At 41.5% G+C, this 15653-nt stretch overlaps 1 protein-coding gene across 3 annotated transcripts in view; it reads right to left on the bottom strand.

Annotated features, from left to right (window-relative positions):
• The window catches only part of KIF2A (kinesin family member 2A), a 79302-nt gene extending 67272 nt beyond the window's left edge, over window positions 1-12030 (bottom strand). The window contains exon 1 of one of the 3 annotated variants that reach the window (XM_064272391.1): window positions 11861-12030. In XM_064272391.1, coding sequence (XP_064128461.1) covers window positions 11861-11924 — 64 coding nt within the window. In that variant the 5' untranslated portion in view covers window positions 11925-12030. The remainder of the gene's footprint in view (window positions 1-11860) is intronic. The other 2 variants (XM_064272388.1, XM_064272378.1) reach the window with 2 other exon arrangements.
• Between the last annotated feature and the right edge of the window lie 3623 nt (window positions 12031-15653).

Below are 15653 nucleotides of genomic sequence, written 5' to 3'. Positions count from 1 at the left end.
ATTAGAGTTGAGCTTTATACATATCAAGGGCAGAAGAGGAAGCTATCAAAAAGTTTTAACCAAGGACATGAGGGGATAAAAATTATTTGATTGAAAATTACTTTCAAAAACTAATAACCAGAGATGGAGAGACCTATTAAGAATTTGTTGCAACAGTACAGGCAAGATATAATGCTAGCCTGACCGATAGTTGTACAGATGGAAAAAGTGTATGGATTCAAGAGAATGTGATAGGATATGGTATTAAGAAAGAACAAGTCAAGGAAGACATGAGAGATACTGATGCAGATTTGCAGGGCTGAAAGAGGGTAGACGTTGGGTTCATTTTTGGACATGATGAATTTGAGATGTCTCCCTGGTTAAAGTGCTGGGCTGCTGACTGAAAGGTTGGCAGTTGGAACTCACCAGCCACTCCACTGGAGAAAGACGCGGCAGTCTGCTTTCTATAAAGATTTACAGCCTTGGAAACTCTATGGGACAGTTCTACTCTGTCTGATAGGGTCCCTATCAGCAGGGACTGACTCAATGGCAATGGATTTTTTTTTTTTTTTTTTTTGGCCTGGGCTGAAGAGAAGCATTTAGTTTACCCAGGGAGAGAATACTGACTGTAAAGTACAGCAGGTTGAGAACCAATCCCTGAAGAACACTATCATTTAACAGAATAGACAAAGAAGCGCCTACGTGAATAAAGAAGTAAAGATCTGAAGGATAGGAAGAAAACAAGAAGTTCTGTTTACTTTTTTTATGTATATAATTTTTATTGTGCTTTAAGTGAAAGTTTACAAATCAAGTCAGTCTCTCACACAAAAACCCATATACACTTTGCTACTCTATTTACTTTTAATTAAAGAATGGCTCTTAATAGGAACCCTAAAGAACATGTAAGGTTAAAGGCAATGTACCACTCTTAATGAAACTGCAACTCGAGGAGCATACAAAGAAAATATACATATATATTTAGGGTCATGCTATAGTCAATCCTCAGCTATAACTGTGGAAACAAAACAACAGTAAAAATGCAACCTACATAGAATTCCAAAACAAGTTCAAATAACAATTTTGTAAAATAAAGATCACTAAATCTGAACAGACACCCAAACTGGTCTATTATGTCAGCACATTCTTAGCAAGTTGCTATAATCTGGTTTTTTTTCCCGACAATATAGCTGCTCATCTGATAGAAAGCATTCTTTGACATGACAGCATGGTACCTGTCTAAGCTTTTGAAATTCTTGTCAGTGAGAAGGGCCTAAATTTAGGCAATGACAGACAGACTAGAGACGACCATAATTTCTTTTTCAAAAGAAGTTACAGAGACACAGAGCGCTTGCATCGCGTGTAAAAGCTATTTACTATTTTAACTGACACAGTAATCTTTCCTAGTGAAAAGTCCTTTATCCACACCCTCAAAGGGCATCGGATAAAGCGACTACTTGGATTAATAAAACACCTGAGAGTAAATTATAATATAGGAAGAAAAATGAAAGCATTATGTATATTTGACTTCCAATGCCTGAAATATCCATAGTACACAAAGAATTTTTCTAAAAGAAATTACAGTGTAGAATCTGGCAACAATCTGTGTTCTAATCTCAGATTTGCTACTCATTTATGTGTAATGTTGAACACATCATTTTCCTCATTATAAAAGTATAAGCCAAGTTTTGACCAAGAGCAGTATTTCATCAAAGAGCTGTGTCTGGTTAAATTCTAAAACTTACTTCACTCAATTAGGACCTCTAATTTAGTCTTGTTTTCTAAATATAATATAGGCAGTTCACTAATTATCTACTATCTACCATAGTAAATTACAGGCTTAAAAATACTACCAAACAAACAAAAAGAAGTCTAATGTTATTTGCACCCCCAACTCAATTTTCATGAAATACAATGTAATGAAATTTCATGTGCACAGCTTACAGAAAGTATTCCCTATCATTCAAGTAGAACAGGTACTATAGATTCCATTTGATCTTAGGAATGAAGTTTCCATACACAACACATGGGTATTTGTCATGATATATGAACTTTACATAAACTCAAAATGTCCAGGGCTGCAGGAGAGAAATTATGGCAAAGGTTGTCAAGCACTTATATCCGAGTCCCTCCCATTGCATGATAAAAAATTTTCTCATCAACACACCCTAAATATTTCATATTGGCCAATATGACTGAGCATGACAAAAACGAAGAGCAAAAATTTACCTTAACTTCAACCATTTATGGTTGATACTCACTCTTAAAAAATTATTGATTCTTGTCATTAATTGGTCCATTACTTCAAAAGTGGCTTTGACTCTTAAAACCTAATGTTTTCCTATCCCTTTTTTAAGTCCTAAAATAGCAGTTACAAGATTCTAAATGCCGATATGTCATTCAGAATCTTGAGGACGAAAAAGGGATGGCAAAAGCCAGGGCACAAAAAAAAAAAAAGAGCCAAAAATAAGAGCAAAGAAAAAGTAGAGAACAGCTGCATTTCAAGAAATCAAAAACCTTCATCCCTTAAAAACTAAAGGCTAAAACCAGATTCTTTAAATACAGGTTTTCCTTCCTGTTCCCTTCCAGGAATTCCAAGAGGGCCTTGGCTAATACACTGTAGCTCAGTCTTAAGAGGGCAAAAGGGTTAGTTACAGAATAGTAAATTCCTGATCTACATGTGGAAATTCACCTGAAGTGACCTAAATCTTACACTCACTCACTTTTAAGATATTAGTGGCAAAAACAGTAAACTGCCTCAGGTGAGTTAGACGCCTTCTTTGCATACAGGCTATCCAGTCATCCATACTGTGTTCATCAACAGGATTAGCTTGATTAAACAGAACTGAAGAGATTTTATAACCTACACTCGAGACTTTCCAAATGTTTAGTCTTTTTTTTCAACTCTGTCGCTTCCTCAGCCCAAGTGATACATCACCATATGACAGCAACTCTTTTTGCAGTGTTTCTGTAGCTCATCTCTGATCCTTAAGGTTGTTCACCCTCCTACAATAATGCAATCTTATCCTTGCTAGCTCTCATTTTCAGCTCTACTCTCCCTCTAATCTATCACTAATCACCAACTCCTACTACTGCTTTCAGGAGATTAAGTCCTACAGTAGCTTCCAAGCATCCTAGAAATTAATTCCAAGATCCTTACCTCACCTTTATTTCCATGTCTTAAAAAGCTATCACAGATCACTCCTCCCTTATTTCCTCACGTTCACTCTGCCTTCTGTCTGGTTAAATCGTTCTTTACCTGACTGCCCTCTGTTTCCAGATCAGGGGCTCCTCTGATGTTGTGCCACATGCCTGGAATGTCTCCTTCCCCCACAAAAGCGATTTACTGGTCATCTTCTTCCCACCACTTAAATTTCACTTTCCATAAAATCTTGTCAGATCACTGTTAGGAGATGGCACTTTTTCTAAAATAACAGATCACAACCCTGGCTGCACACTGAAATAAAATGCTAATGCCTCATTCCACACTTACCCAATTAAAACAGAATATCTAGACAAAAGACCCAGATATTGGTGGGGTTTTTGTTCCTTTGTTTAATTCCCCCACCCCCCGCCCCCAAATGCATAGGTGATTCTAATGAGCAGTCAGGGTTGTGACCTACTATATTTGCCCTACCCAGTCTGGAAAGAGAATCCCACAACTACATTTCTAATCTTCACACTAAATATACCCATATCCCATACACCTAAAATACTTACCAAAGCCTTGAACAACGCATATGATGTTAATGTCTGAAATGGCCTTTCTTAAGGCTTAAATACTTTACAGTTTACATGTTCCGTGCAGTAAAGAGTTCCTATTCTGTAAACTGCGGAAGATTCATCTACCTTATAGGTTGTCGTAAAAATCAAACAAGATGCCGTATATGATACGTTTAGCAAAGCAACTGGCTTACAAATGGACACACAAATGTTAACTCCCTTCAGGTATCAACAATCACCTAGGTTGACTTACTAGAGAAACAATTCAAGCAGCAGTGTGGAAGGTGTAAGATACGAAGGTGAGGCTGGAAAGAGAGCTGCTGGTCAAGAGTTAAGATCAAAAGGGTCATTCTTAGCTGGTTGTAGACTCTTAGCACTTTTACTATAAGGATGCCCCCTTGTTATCCTGTCTTTCCTTTAAAATCTTTTATATAGGTGAAGTCTGATTAAAATTAATGGCCAATCAAAACCTGGAAAAAAAAATCTCTGACAGTAAACAAAATATAGACCAGGAAGATGTCTGATTCTTATAGTCCCTTGGCCATACTGTGTGGAGCCACTGGCACCTGTAGCTGGTTCTACTTGTTTTCATGCTCTGCTACCTTGGTTCCTGTGTTTACCTGCACTCCAACCCAGGATATCGAGAGAGAAACCTGCTGCCAGGGGCACGTCTGCCAGAAATGTAAACTGAATCGACTTTATTCCTTCAGATATCAAAACAGAGGTTAAAAGTTATAACTCAAATGGATATTAGAGAAAATAGGCCAGTAATGACAAATGATGAAGATGTCAACTGACTAACGGGGTCTACCAAGGCTGGCAGTACGACATTAAGGATTCCAAGGCTGAATGTGGATTCATCAGGAAAGCATGCCATGAATGATAACGGTCATGGTTAGAGGAGGTGAGGGGGCAGCATGTGTAACATGTACTTTTCATCCAGAAGACCCATAACTTTAAGAGTCTAACTCAAGGACCTAAACCTCAAAAGGGCAGTAATTATGATGTACACATAGATGGCATTCTCTATCAGTACTAATCACACTACATATCAGTCATTTATTTACGTTTGAGAGCAGGAACTATGTGTGTGCCTTATCCTTTTTGTATTTCCAATACCTGACCCACTGCCATCGAGTCGATTCTGACTCAAAGTGACCCTAGAGAACACGGTAGAACTGTCCCATATGGTTTCCAAGGCTGTAAATCTTTATGGGAGCAGACTGCCACATCTTTCTCCCACAGGGCAGCTGGTGGGTTCAAACCACTGACCTTTCAGGTAGCAGCTGAGCACTTTAACCACTGTGCCACCAGGGCTCCCTTGCTTGACATACAGTAGGCTGTAAATAAAACTGTATTTCATATCTGCAGTAAGAAAACAGAGCAATGTGAGATATTATTTTGTGACATGCCATAATCTTTTAAGATCTATACACCTAAATACTCCCGTACACCACTGAAGGTCCATTTGAACTGCAGGCTTTATGGGTAGATAGTGAGAAAAATAAACACTAAACCAAACCAGTTGCTCTGAAGTTGATTCTGACTCATGGTGACCCCATGAGTTGCAGAATAGAACTGAGTTCCACAGGGTTTTCAAGACTGTGACCTTTTAGAAGCAGACCACCAGGCCTTTCTTTCAAGGTGCCTCTGGGTGAGTTCAAACCAAAAGTAGTCTAGCACGTAACCATCTGTGCCACCCTGGGAGAAAAACAGTTAAAGCCAAAAATGAGAAGGCCATAGGGAAGGACTAGAATTAGAAGCGTAACTTTAAAAAAGGATATCCTCTTCATTTCACTCTTCGGAGAGAGTAGCAAAAAGTTAACTTAGGGTTAACCAACAATGAGATGATACTCCGTTTAATCTAAATTTTCTTTAGACAAGACTCCAATGTCCATGAGCTTATTCAATTTTCTATATTAAGTCCACAAAGAAAATCCACTCCACAGTCACTAGGATGACTTTAAAAAACAAAACAAAACAAGGACTTAGAGAAATTGGAACCATCATACATGCCTGGTAGGAATGAAAAACTGTGTGGCTGCTGTGGAAAGCAGCCTGGTGGTTCTGCAAAAAGTTAAACACAGGATTATTATATGACCAAGCAATTCTACTCCTTTGCATATACCCAAGGGAAATGAAAAGATATGTCCACAGAGAAACTTGTACACAGATGTTCATAGCAGCGCTATTCACAATGGCCAAAAGACAGAACCAATTCCAATGTTCATCAACAGATGAATGGGTAGACAACTTATGGTATATTCATACGATGGATTATTATTTAGTATTAAAAAAGAACAAAGTACTGATAAATGCCAGAACTTGGCTGAACCCTGAAAACATTATGCTAAGTGAAAGCAGCCAGACACAAAGGTTGACTATTGTATGATTCCCTTTATATGATGTATCCGTGACAGACAAATCCATAGAGACGGAAAGGAGATTAGTGGCTACCAAGGGACAAAGGAAGAGGGCAAATGGGGGAGTGGCTGCTTAATATCTACGGGGTATCTTCTGGAGTGATGAAAAAGTTCTGAAACTATAGAGAGGTGGTAGTTGCACGATACCGTGATTACACTAAATGCCACTGAACCGTGTGTTTTAAAATGGTTAACTGTATGTTACGTGAATTTCACCTCAGTAAAAATGTTAACTCTACCACCTTTCTACCTTGCTTACCTCACGGTTTCTACGAGGATCCAAGTAGACAACACATTTGGAAGCACTTGGCAAACTATGGAAACCCTGGTGGCATAGTAGTTAAGAGCTACAGCTGCTAACCAAAAGGTCGACAGTTTGAATCCACCAGGCACTCATCGGAAACGCTATAGGGCAGTTCTACCCTGTACTATAGGGTTGCTATGAGTCGGAATGAACTTGACAGCAATAGGTTTTTGGCAAATTATGAAGGCCTAACAAATACATATATGGAACCATTATCATGCTAGTCACCATATAAAAGGATATTATTAATCTATAAATTCTCCCATCCCATCCCCATAATCAGAGTTACAAAACTGAACCTAAAAACAATAAATTGCTATGTGGTTCATTTTTATTACCTAAATACACACGTTCTATTTGCCAAAAACCTATACAATGACATACAGATGAACTACCAGAAGATTAAATGTTGCAAAGTATGTGGAGAATTGTTGTTGTTGTTGTTAGGTGCCTCTGAGTCCCCTCTGACTCATAGTGACCTTATGTACAACAGAACAAAATGCTGCCCGGTCCTGTGCCATCCTCACAATCATTGCTATGTTTGAGCCACTGTGTCAATCCCTCTCCTGAAGGGTCTTCCTCTTTTTTGCTGACCCTCTGCTTTACCAAGTATGATGTCTTTCTCCAGGTACTGGTGCCTCCTGATAACCTGTCCAAAGTATGTAAGATGAAGCCTCATCATCCTCCCTTCTAAGGAGCATTCTAGCTGTACTTCTTCCAAGACAGATTTGTTCATTTTTCTGGCAGACCATGGTATATTTAATACTCTTCACCAACACCATAATTCAAATGCATCAGTTCTGCTTTGGTCTTCCTTACTCACTGTCCAGCTTTGGAATGCATATAAGGCAACTAAAAATACCATGGCTTGGGTCAGGCACACCTTAGTCCTCAAAGTGACATCTTTGCTTTAATGCTTTAGAAAGGTGTTTTGCAGATATGTCCAATGCAATACGTCATCTGATTTCTTGACTGCTGCTTCAATGGGCACTGATTGTGGGTCCAAGCAAAATGATATCACTGACAACTTCAAAAGTTTCTCCACTTATCATGATGTTGCTTATTGGTCCAGTTGTGACGATTTTTGTTTTATATTGAGGTGTAATCCATACTGAAGGCTGTAGTCAGTGAGTGCTTCAAGTCCTCTTCACTCTCAGCATGCAAGGTTGTGTCATTTGCATATTATCAGGTTGTTAATGAGTCTTCCTCCAATCCTGATGCTGCATTCTTCATTAAATCCAGCTTCTTGGATTATTTGGTCAGCATACATATTGAGTAAGTATGGTGAAAGGATATAACCCTGACACACACCTTTCCTGATTTTAAACCGTGCAGTATCACCTTGTTCTGTTTGAATGCCTGCCTCTTGGTCCATGTATAGGTTCTGCATGTGCAAAATTAAGTGTTGTGGAATTCCCATATGAGAATTAGGCCATTTAAAACCTTTTCTAAAGGTTGCCTGCCCTAAGCTCCAAAATTCCCAAATAACAAAAATTCTTTGAAATTTTTCAATTTCCCATGGATTTCAGGGCTAATCAAAAACACTTTTTCACCAACGTTTAATTAAGAAGCAGCAATATTTTCTTTTCACAGTCCTACAAATTTATTCTTGGTTTTGTGATCTTCTAGTAACTATACGGAAAGCCTGGTAGCGTAGTGGCTAAGACCTACGGCTGCTAACCAAAAGGTCGGCATTTCAAATCCACCTGGCGCTCCTTGGAAACTGTATGGGGCAGTTCTAGTTCTACTCTGTCCCATAGGGTTGCTATAAGTCGGAACTGACTCAACAGCAACAGATTTGGTTTTTTGGTTTTAGTAACTATACTGTATCACGTTCTACCAGGAATCATTCCAATCGGGCTCTGTGACACTGCTCTCTGGTGGCTTTCCCAAATAAGAAGTTAATTTCCTATACCTTTATCTGGCTGTAGAAATCAGTATGTTTCTGAAGTAACAGAATTCTCTCTTTACCGCTACAGTTCTTAACAGTATAGATTCTCTGCTATGCAAGACATACATGGCTGTCATTAACAAGCTGTATAAACCTAGACAATCCACTTATTTGAGACTAAGTTTCTACCTTTGTAAAACTGACAACTAGATTATCTCCAAGAATCCTTCTAGGTTAGACATCCTGATTTCCTTCAGTTCCTATATATCAACATTGTGACTAAATGACCCCCAAAATAATCCCGTCTTGGCTGCAGCTTCGAAATATTCAACATTTCTTATCCCTCCCCCATTTACCAAAACGTAGTCACAGACGCTGTACAACCAGTAAGAAATGCTTTAACAGTGCAGTTTTTAAAATCTGCCAATAAGACTAAGCTACACAACAGTTAATATTGTAGTTTTTAGAGTCGTTGGACTTTAAGGAATTGAATCATAAAGTTAAAAGACAAATGCAAGAGAATAAATTACACGTAAGTGTCCATTTCCAGAAACCAATCCAATTTCATACTAGATTATCATCTATGGCTGGGAACAATCTCAGTAGTCCAAGCCTAACTCCTGTCATCTCTAACCTTAGAATACCAGAAAACTCAAGTTAGCCTTAGCAGATCACTCAGTTTCAATGGAATCTGGGGATCCTGAACTAAGGGGCCAGTGTAGGCAGTGGGGGGTCATAGTAGAATAGTTGCAGTACAGATGAGCCTAGATGGAACTTTCACCTCCCAGTAAGATTTCGTCTGAGTGGTTAATTAAAATAATGTTGAAAACCAAAAATCCAATAATGGATGATTTACTCAAAAACAAATGCAAAGAACCCTGTCAGGCACATAAGGGGAATACAGGGAACTTAACAGTCTATTAGCCTGCCATCCCCCCACCATTGCATTCTTCATACCACCCCTCCCCTAGTATAGTTTGAAAGCATAATATTAAGAGAAATGTACCTAAATACTAATAGTCAAGGAAATATGATGTCTAGTGAATGGTACAAAGTGACTGAGGAAGTCAGAGGCAAGTTGGCCATCTGGTTTTAGCACAGTGAAGACTTGCTGGGATTAGTTTTTGAGCAGGGTCTTGAAAGATAGTATAAATCATCTTAAGTTTACCTGTTTGCCCTTGGAACATGCCCTAACATATAAGCATCACTGATGAGAAAAGCCTGGTCTGAAAAAAGGACAAGGATTACCACTAACAAGGTGCAGAACGTCAAGTAACTAGTTAATAGCCATCTGAAGCAGCCCTTCTTCATTTATGTGATTTCTATTGTCTCAGGCATTAGTGCTCATCAAACAGTAAAGTTTATTTTAGTTACAATAACCACTAGTGTTTTACTCAACACAGATCTGCTATACAAGGGGGAGGAAGCAAAAGTGTCTTTAAAGGGAAAAAGGAAAAGCTTGAGGGAGGTCTCTGATATATCAGTTTCTACTATGAAACACCATCATTAAATGCAAATGATTATTCCTTTCAAATTCTCAACTTATCTTTTGTCTTCCACCAACTCCATCATGCACCCAAGGCCCATAAATATGTGCAGTATCACAAAACTACTAGGTTAGGATAATACACATTGTAAAGATTTCCATTTTTTACCATTATTTCTTACGGGAAAATTGCTTTTGAAATGTGAGTTTAGGTTACTAACACATATATAAGAACACAATACTCTTGTATGTCTGAGAATTTCTGGTACAGGCTGAATAGGGCAAAGAATATTATAAGGCTCTAGGAATTGACTTGACAGCAATTAACAAGAGGCTAGAACTCCAGAAGAACCAATACAGCTTCAAGCTCAATACATTTTAAAAAAAGATGTCGACTCAGAAAAATGCCTTGAAAACATACAAACCTCTCAAATGTCAAATAAATGCTACTTTTTCCAATAACAGATTTTACAGTTAACACTCATAATGAAAGGTTTATAAGAAGGTTAAAAAGATACATTTTATTGCACCCAAAGTTTTGAAAATTATATGTAAATACTACTTTTGCTGGTATACAGCGAAATCACATTCACCTAAAAAGGAAATGACACAGCGCTGTTCCAATAAAGTTAATCTGAGGAGAAAAAAAAAATAAAGAAACCCCAACCCAAGTAAAGGAGACATCTCTTTCCCACTAGTGTTACCATTAACTTCTAAAGCTCAATGGGTATAATCTATCTTTTTACATACAGGATAATGATGCTTCCAGTTGCTAACACAAACGACCTGAAGTACAAAGAAGGGGGAAAAAATCCATCACCTATACTGGGTCTTCCAGTATATCACACAGATAAGTCAATCTAGCTTCCCATAACTTGGTCGAACTTCGTAGAAACCCAGACGATGCGGATGTGATACCAAGATTGCTACAGACTAGGCTAAGGGACAGAAAGTAAGCCATAAATTAAAGAAATTGGTTTAGCGAGGCAGAGTCAGTCAAGAACATCACACACCTCTAGTTCCTTCAATATTCACACCGAAAGAAAAGAATTTTACTTCTCTCCTTTACGACATAGGTTGTTTCCAAGTCTGGCGGCGTGCCTCACTCCCCACCCAAAGTTACTGAAATAAACATTTTCCCCAAGAGGAATCTACAGAAAGACACACAAGCCTTTTTTTTTTTTTTTAATTATTATTAAACATGTCTTCACCGCCCCTCACACTTCCCTCTTACCTCTCCCGGGGGTGTGAAAATATCAACATCCGGTCGCCCGCCCCCACCCTCTGGGCAATGTCTCGCACTGACGGCGCTCATCTCCTCTCTTTCCCTTTCAGTCTCATCATCTTTGAAAAGCTTATCGACTATTTCTTCCCATTGCTCCCCCATCCTTATTCATGGCTGAGCATGACATTCTCTACATCGTTCTCCCAAAAAAGGGGCTAGCAAAAATGAAGAAACAAGCTCCAGAAACGAGAGCCGGGGGAGAGGCCTGACAACCACACAGCAGTTTAAACCAGCGGAATCGGTCTTCCCCCCCATCTCAGCCTCTGAAGCAGAAGTCGGCTCTGCACACGCTGAAATCACTGCTCTGCATCCTCCCCACCCCCAACGTTCAAAGAGGCCAGTAAAAATGAAGAGGCCGGGAGGAAACGCGCGGCAGGGTCAGCCCTCACGAAGCCCACTCCCTTCAGGGCTGCAGCCGCCGGAGAGGATGGCGATCGCAGGCGGAGCGAGGGGCCGTCCTCCCGGCCACCGCGCCCGCCCGAAGCCCCCACAGGCGCAGGCCGCGACACCCGGGCCCCTTGCCCGCCCGCCGTCCCCCGCGGCCCAGCCCCCCGCAGCCCTCCTCAAGGCCCCTCCCCGCCCCCAGCACTACAGCGGCGCCCCGGGCGGACCCCACGCCGGCCTCACCCGCACACAAGCCACACACAAAAGCGCCACGGCCGCCGCCTTCCCGCCCCCACAGCCCACGGAGCAATCAATGAGGCGGCCGGCGCCCGCGTCCCCTCCGTGTACACCGGAACGCGGGGCTGGCCAGGCCCGCGACGCGGCTCACCATCGCTCCGTTTGATCTCCACGTAAATCCCGATCTGGATCTTGCCGAAGTTGGACGCTGCCATCACCTCATCTGGAGCAGCGGCTGCGGGCCGAGGGAGGGGGATCGGAGAGCGGAAAAGGCAGGGAGGGGGCGGGGTACGTGCGGGAGGGGGAGCGGTTGCCCGCGGCCGCGCTGGCCCGGGCGACAGCGTGAACGCAAGCTGGGGCCGCGAGGAGCAGCGGCGGGGCAGGCGGAAGCGCCCGGCCTGCAGGCCGGCGGGAGGACGCGCACACCGGGCCGTCGGGGTGAAGCAAGGGACGGGGCCGTGAGGCGGCGCCGCGGAGAGTAGGAGGGCCCGCTCCTCCCGCCCAGCAGCCGACGCTGGGGAGGCGGGGCGCCGCGCGCCTGCGCAGAGCGCACCTCCGGCGTCTCTTCCTCCTAGACTCCCTTTTCTCCGCTGTCTCGAGGCGGCCCCGCCCAGCTCTGCTGCGGGCGGGCGGCGGCCCGGGCTTGCCTGGGTCGGGGAGCGGAGTGCGCGCGGCCCGGCCCCCCACAAGTCTGCGTCGAGTTTGATTTCAGCGCGCGGCCTAAAAGAGGCGGGATCCTCCGAGCCGGTGCTTTTCTTTACGCCCTGGCTTTTATGAGTTGAAGCTGTTGCTGCAAAGGATTGAGGGCCTTGAGGTTTCAGGGTTTTCTGGGTGGAGTGCGGGGCTGAGCGATGCAAATTTGGGACTGGCCAGTGACGGCATGAGTTTGGTGTTTCATCTGAAAGTGTCACCCCACATATAGAGGTGGCTGACCCAGGTAATCCTCCCAAGGCACACCTGGTTCAGGTTTCCCATCCAGTTTTGAAAGAAACGGAACAGCTTTATGGTCAGCCACTCTATAAGTCAGGGAATGAAGATCTGCCTCTTCCTGACCTTGCCTCTTAGCTCATCGCCGCTTAAAAAGAAGCCCTGCATTGGCGCGGCCTTGACTTCCGTTTATGGTGCATCAGATGCTAGTATCCTGGCCCTACTATTGGGCTCAAGACTTATTTTTCCTGGCCTGTAAAGCCAACTACAATGACTCAAGGATGGAGGTCAGATACATCAGCTTGACTAAGGGCTGTGCATTTTCTGCAGAGTCACTTGACTAGTTTGACCACATCAGCAATGTGGCGAGCAAGACTCTCCATCCTGGCAGGGATCCTGGAAACCATGTTTCCAGCACCGTGTACAAACCTCCAAACCTGTGGCTCTTGCTTCTAGTATTGGGACTTGATGTTGAGGAAACATTTTTCGTGCCCCACTTTCTCTAGTATTTGTTAATCTCGTTGTAACTAAAAACACTGTTTCAAAATTTAAAAATTGGAAACCGGATACATATACATACATGCACAGTCCTAGAGTTTTCAACTAATATAGGTAATGGAGTCCAGTAGACCCTAACAAAAAGCATTAAAAGACTCGAGCTCACCTGTAATTTAAACATATTGGAGGTATACTTGTCAAAAGAAGAAAACCTCTTAAATCCGTTGTAAAGTGGATTTGGGCCATTTAATTTATATGAAAAACACTGGTTAGACCATGTGGAAAACAACGTCTGCTTTTACATTACTTGGAAACTCCATCGGGCGGTTCTACTCTGTCCTATAGGGTCGCTATGAGTCGGAATTGACTCGACGGCACTGGGTTGGGTTTTTTACATTCCAGAAATTACTGTACATTTCACTTCAAGACCTCTGTTTCAGAATAGAATTTGACCAAATCAGGGCTCAGTTTTTTTTTCTTGAAAATCTAAAGAGTTTTAGCAACTGAGTTGGTGTCTAATAGAGCCTGTTCTCTAATGTCTCTATGACTAATGCATAAAGCATCTATTTATTTGCTTGAAAATTCTTTAAAGAATCCAAAGACATTGAGCTATAAAGCTATAAATTTAAAATTATTCCATAACATATTTTATACACGGTTACATACCTTGCACCCTGTGGGTTATGAGACAATCTTTAATCAGTATACAAAGGTATTTTGTATATACATCATCCTGTTCCATGAACATGTGTGAGACATACCATTTGCCTAATGTACAAAACACAAAAACCTTTCCAAGTCATACCCAAAAGACTTATGCTATTTGGTATGCCCCAGCATCTGTATTTATAAACTTTGCATCATGGGTTTAGTATTCAAGTGGGCCACTGAATAGCAGCCATAAATGAATGCAGTGTGACTACATTTCCACCAACAATAACGGATCAAGGATTCTGACTCTGGGTCAAGCATTAGCAAGATACACAACCCTAACTAGAACAGTGCCTGGCACATAGTAGGCACTCAACAAATGTTGAATGAATTAACTTATTAAACTGTTCTGTGTCTCTGTTACATGTTTGATCAACCTGAGATAATAAATTCCATTCTTCCAACTGCACAAAGTTTTTTTTTAATTTATTTATTGTGCTTTAAGTGAAAATTTACAAAGCAAGTGAGTCTCTCATACAAAAAGTTACACACACCTTGCTATGTACTCCTAGTTGCTCTCTCCCTAATGAGACAGCACATCCTCCTCTCTACCGTGTATTCCCCATGTTCATTCATCAGCTCCTGTCCTGCTCTTCCTTCTCATCTCACCTCCAGACAGGAGTTGCCTACGTAGTCTCATGTGTCTACTTGAGCCAGGAAGCTCACTCCTCACCAGTATCATTCATTATCTTATAGTCTAGTCCAATCCCTGTCTGAAGAGTTGGCTTCAGGAATGGTTCCAGTCTTGGGCTAACAAAAAATCCAGGACCATGACCTCCAGGGTCCCTCTAGTTTCAGTCAGACCATTAAGTCTGGTCTTTTTACGAGAATTTGAGATCTGCATCCCACTGTTATCCTGGTCCTGATTCTCTGTTGTGTTTCCTGTCAGGGAAGTGATCGGTGGTAGCTGGACACCATCTAGTTCTGGTCTCAGGCTGATGGGGTCTCTGGTTTATGTGGCCCTTTCTGTCTCTTGGGTTTATCTTTACCATAAGTCTTTGGTGTTCTTCATTTTCCTTTGCTCCAGGTAGGTTGAGACCGATGGATGCATCTTAGATGGATGCCTGCTAACGTTTAAGACCCCAGACGCCTGTTATCAAAGTGGGTGCAGAAAGTTCTCTGAATACATTTTGCTATGCCAATTGACCTAGATGTCCCCTGAAACCATGATCCTCAGACCCCCACCCCTGCTACTCTGGCATTCGAAGCGTTCGGTTGTATTCAGGAAACTGCTTTGCTTTTGGTTTGGTCCAGTTGTGCTGACCTCTCCTGTATTGTGTGTTGTCTTTCCCTTCACCTAAAATAGTTCTTGAATAGTTCTTGTCAACTATGTAATTAGTGAATACCTCTTTCCCTCCTGCCTCACCCTCATAACCATCAAAGAATATTTTCTTCTGTGTTTAAACTTTTTCTAGAGTTCTTATAATACTGGTCTCACACAATATTTGTCCTTTTGCAGCTGACTATTTTCACTCAGTATAATGCCTTCCAGATTCCTCCATGTTATGAGATATTTCATGGATTCATTGTTGTTCTTAATCGTTGTGTAGTATTCTATTATGTGAATACACCATAATTTATTTATCCATTCATCCATTGATGGGTACCTTGGTTGCTTCCATCTTTTTGCTATTGTAAACAGTGTTGCAATGAACATGGGTGCCAACTGCACAAAGTTTTGGGGAAGGTCAAATGAAATAATAAAAGGTACTTGGAAATTTATAAAGTTTAATACAAAGTAAAACTATCTCATTAAAAAAAAAGTTTAGTTCTCTTTTGTAATCCTCAAATCATTAGTTAGGATTTTG

This window comes from Loxodonta africana, chromosome 2, assembly GCF_030014295.1.
Source record: "Loxodonta africana isolate mLoxAfr1 chromosome 2, mLoxAfr1.hap2, whole genome shotgun sequence".
NCBI classification, from domain to species: Eukaryota; Metazoa; Chordata; class Mammalia; order Proboscidea; family Elephantidae; genus Loxodonta; species Loxodonta africana.
This window is presented reverse-complemented; position numbering and strand designations above follow the sequence as displayed.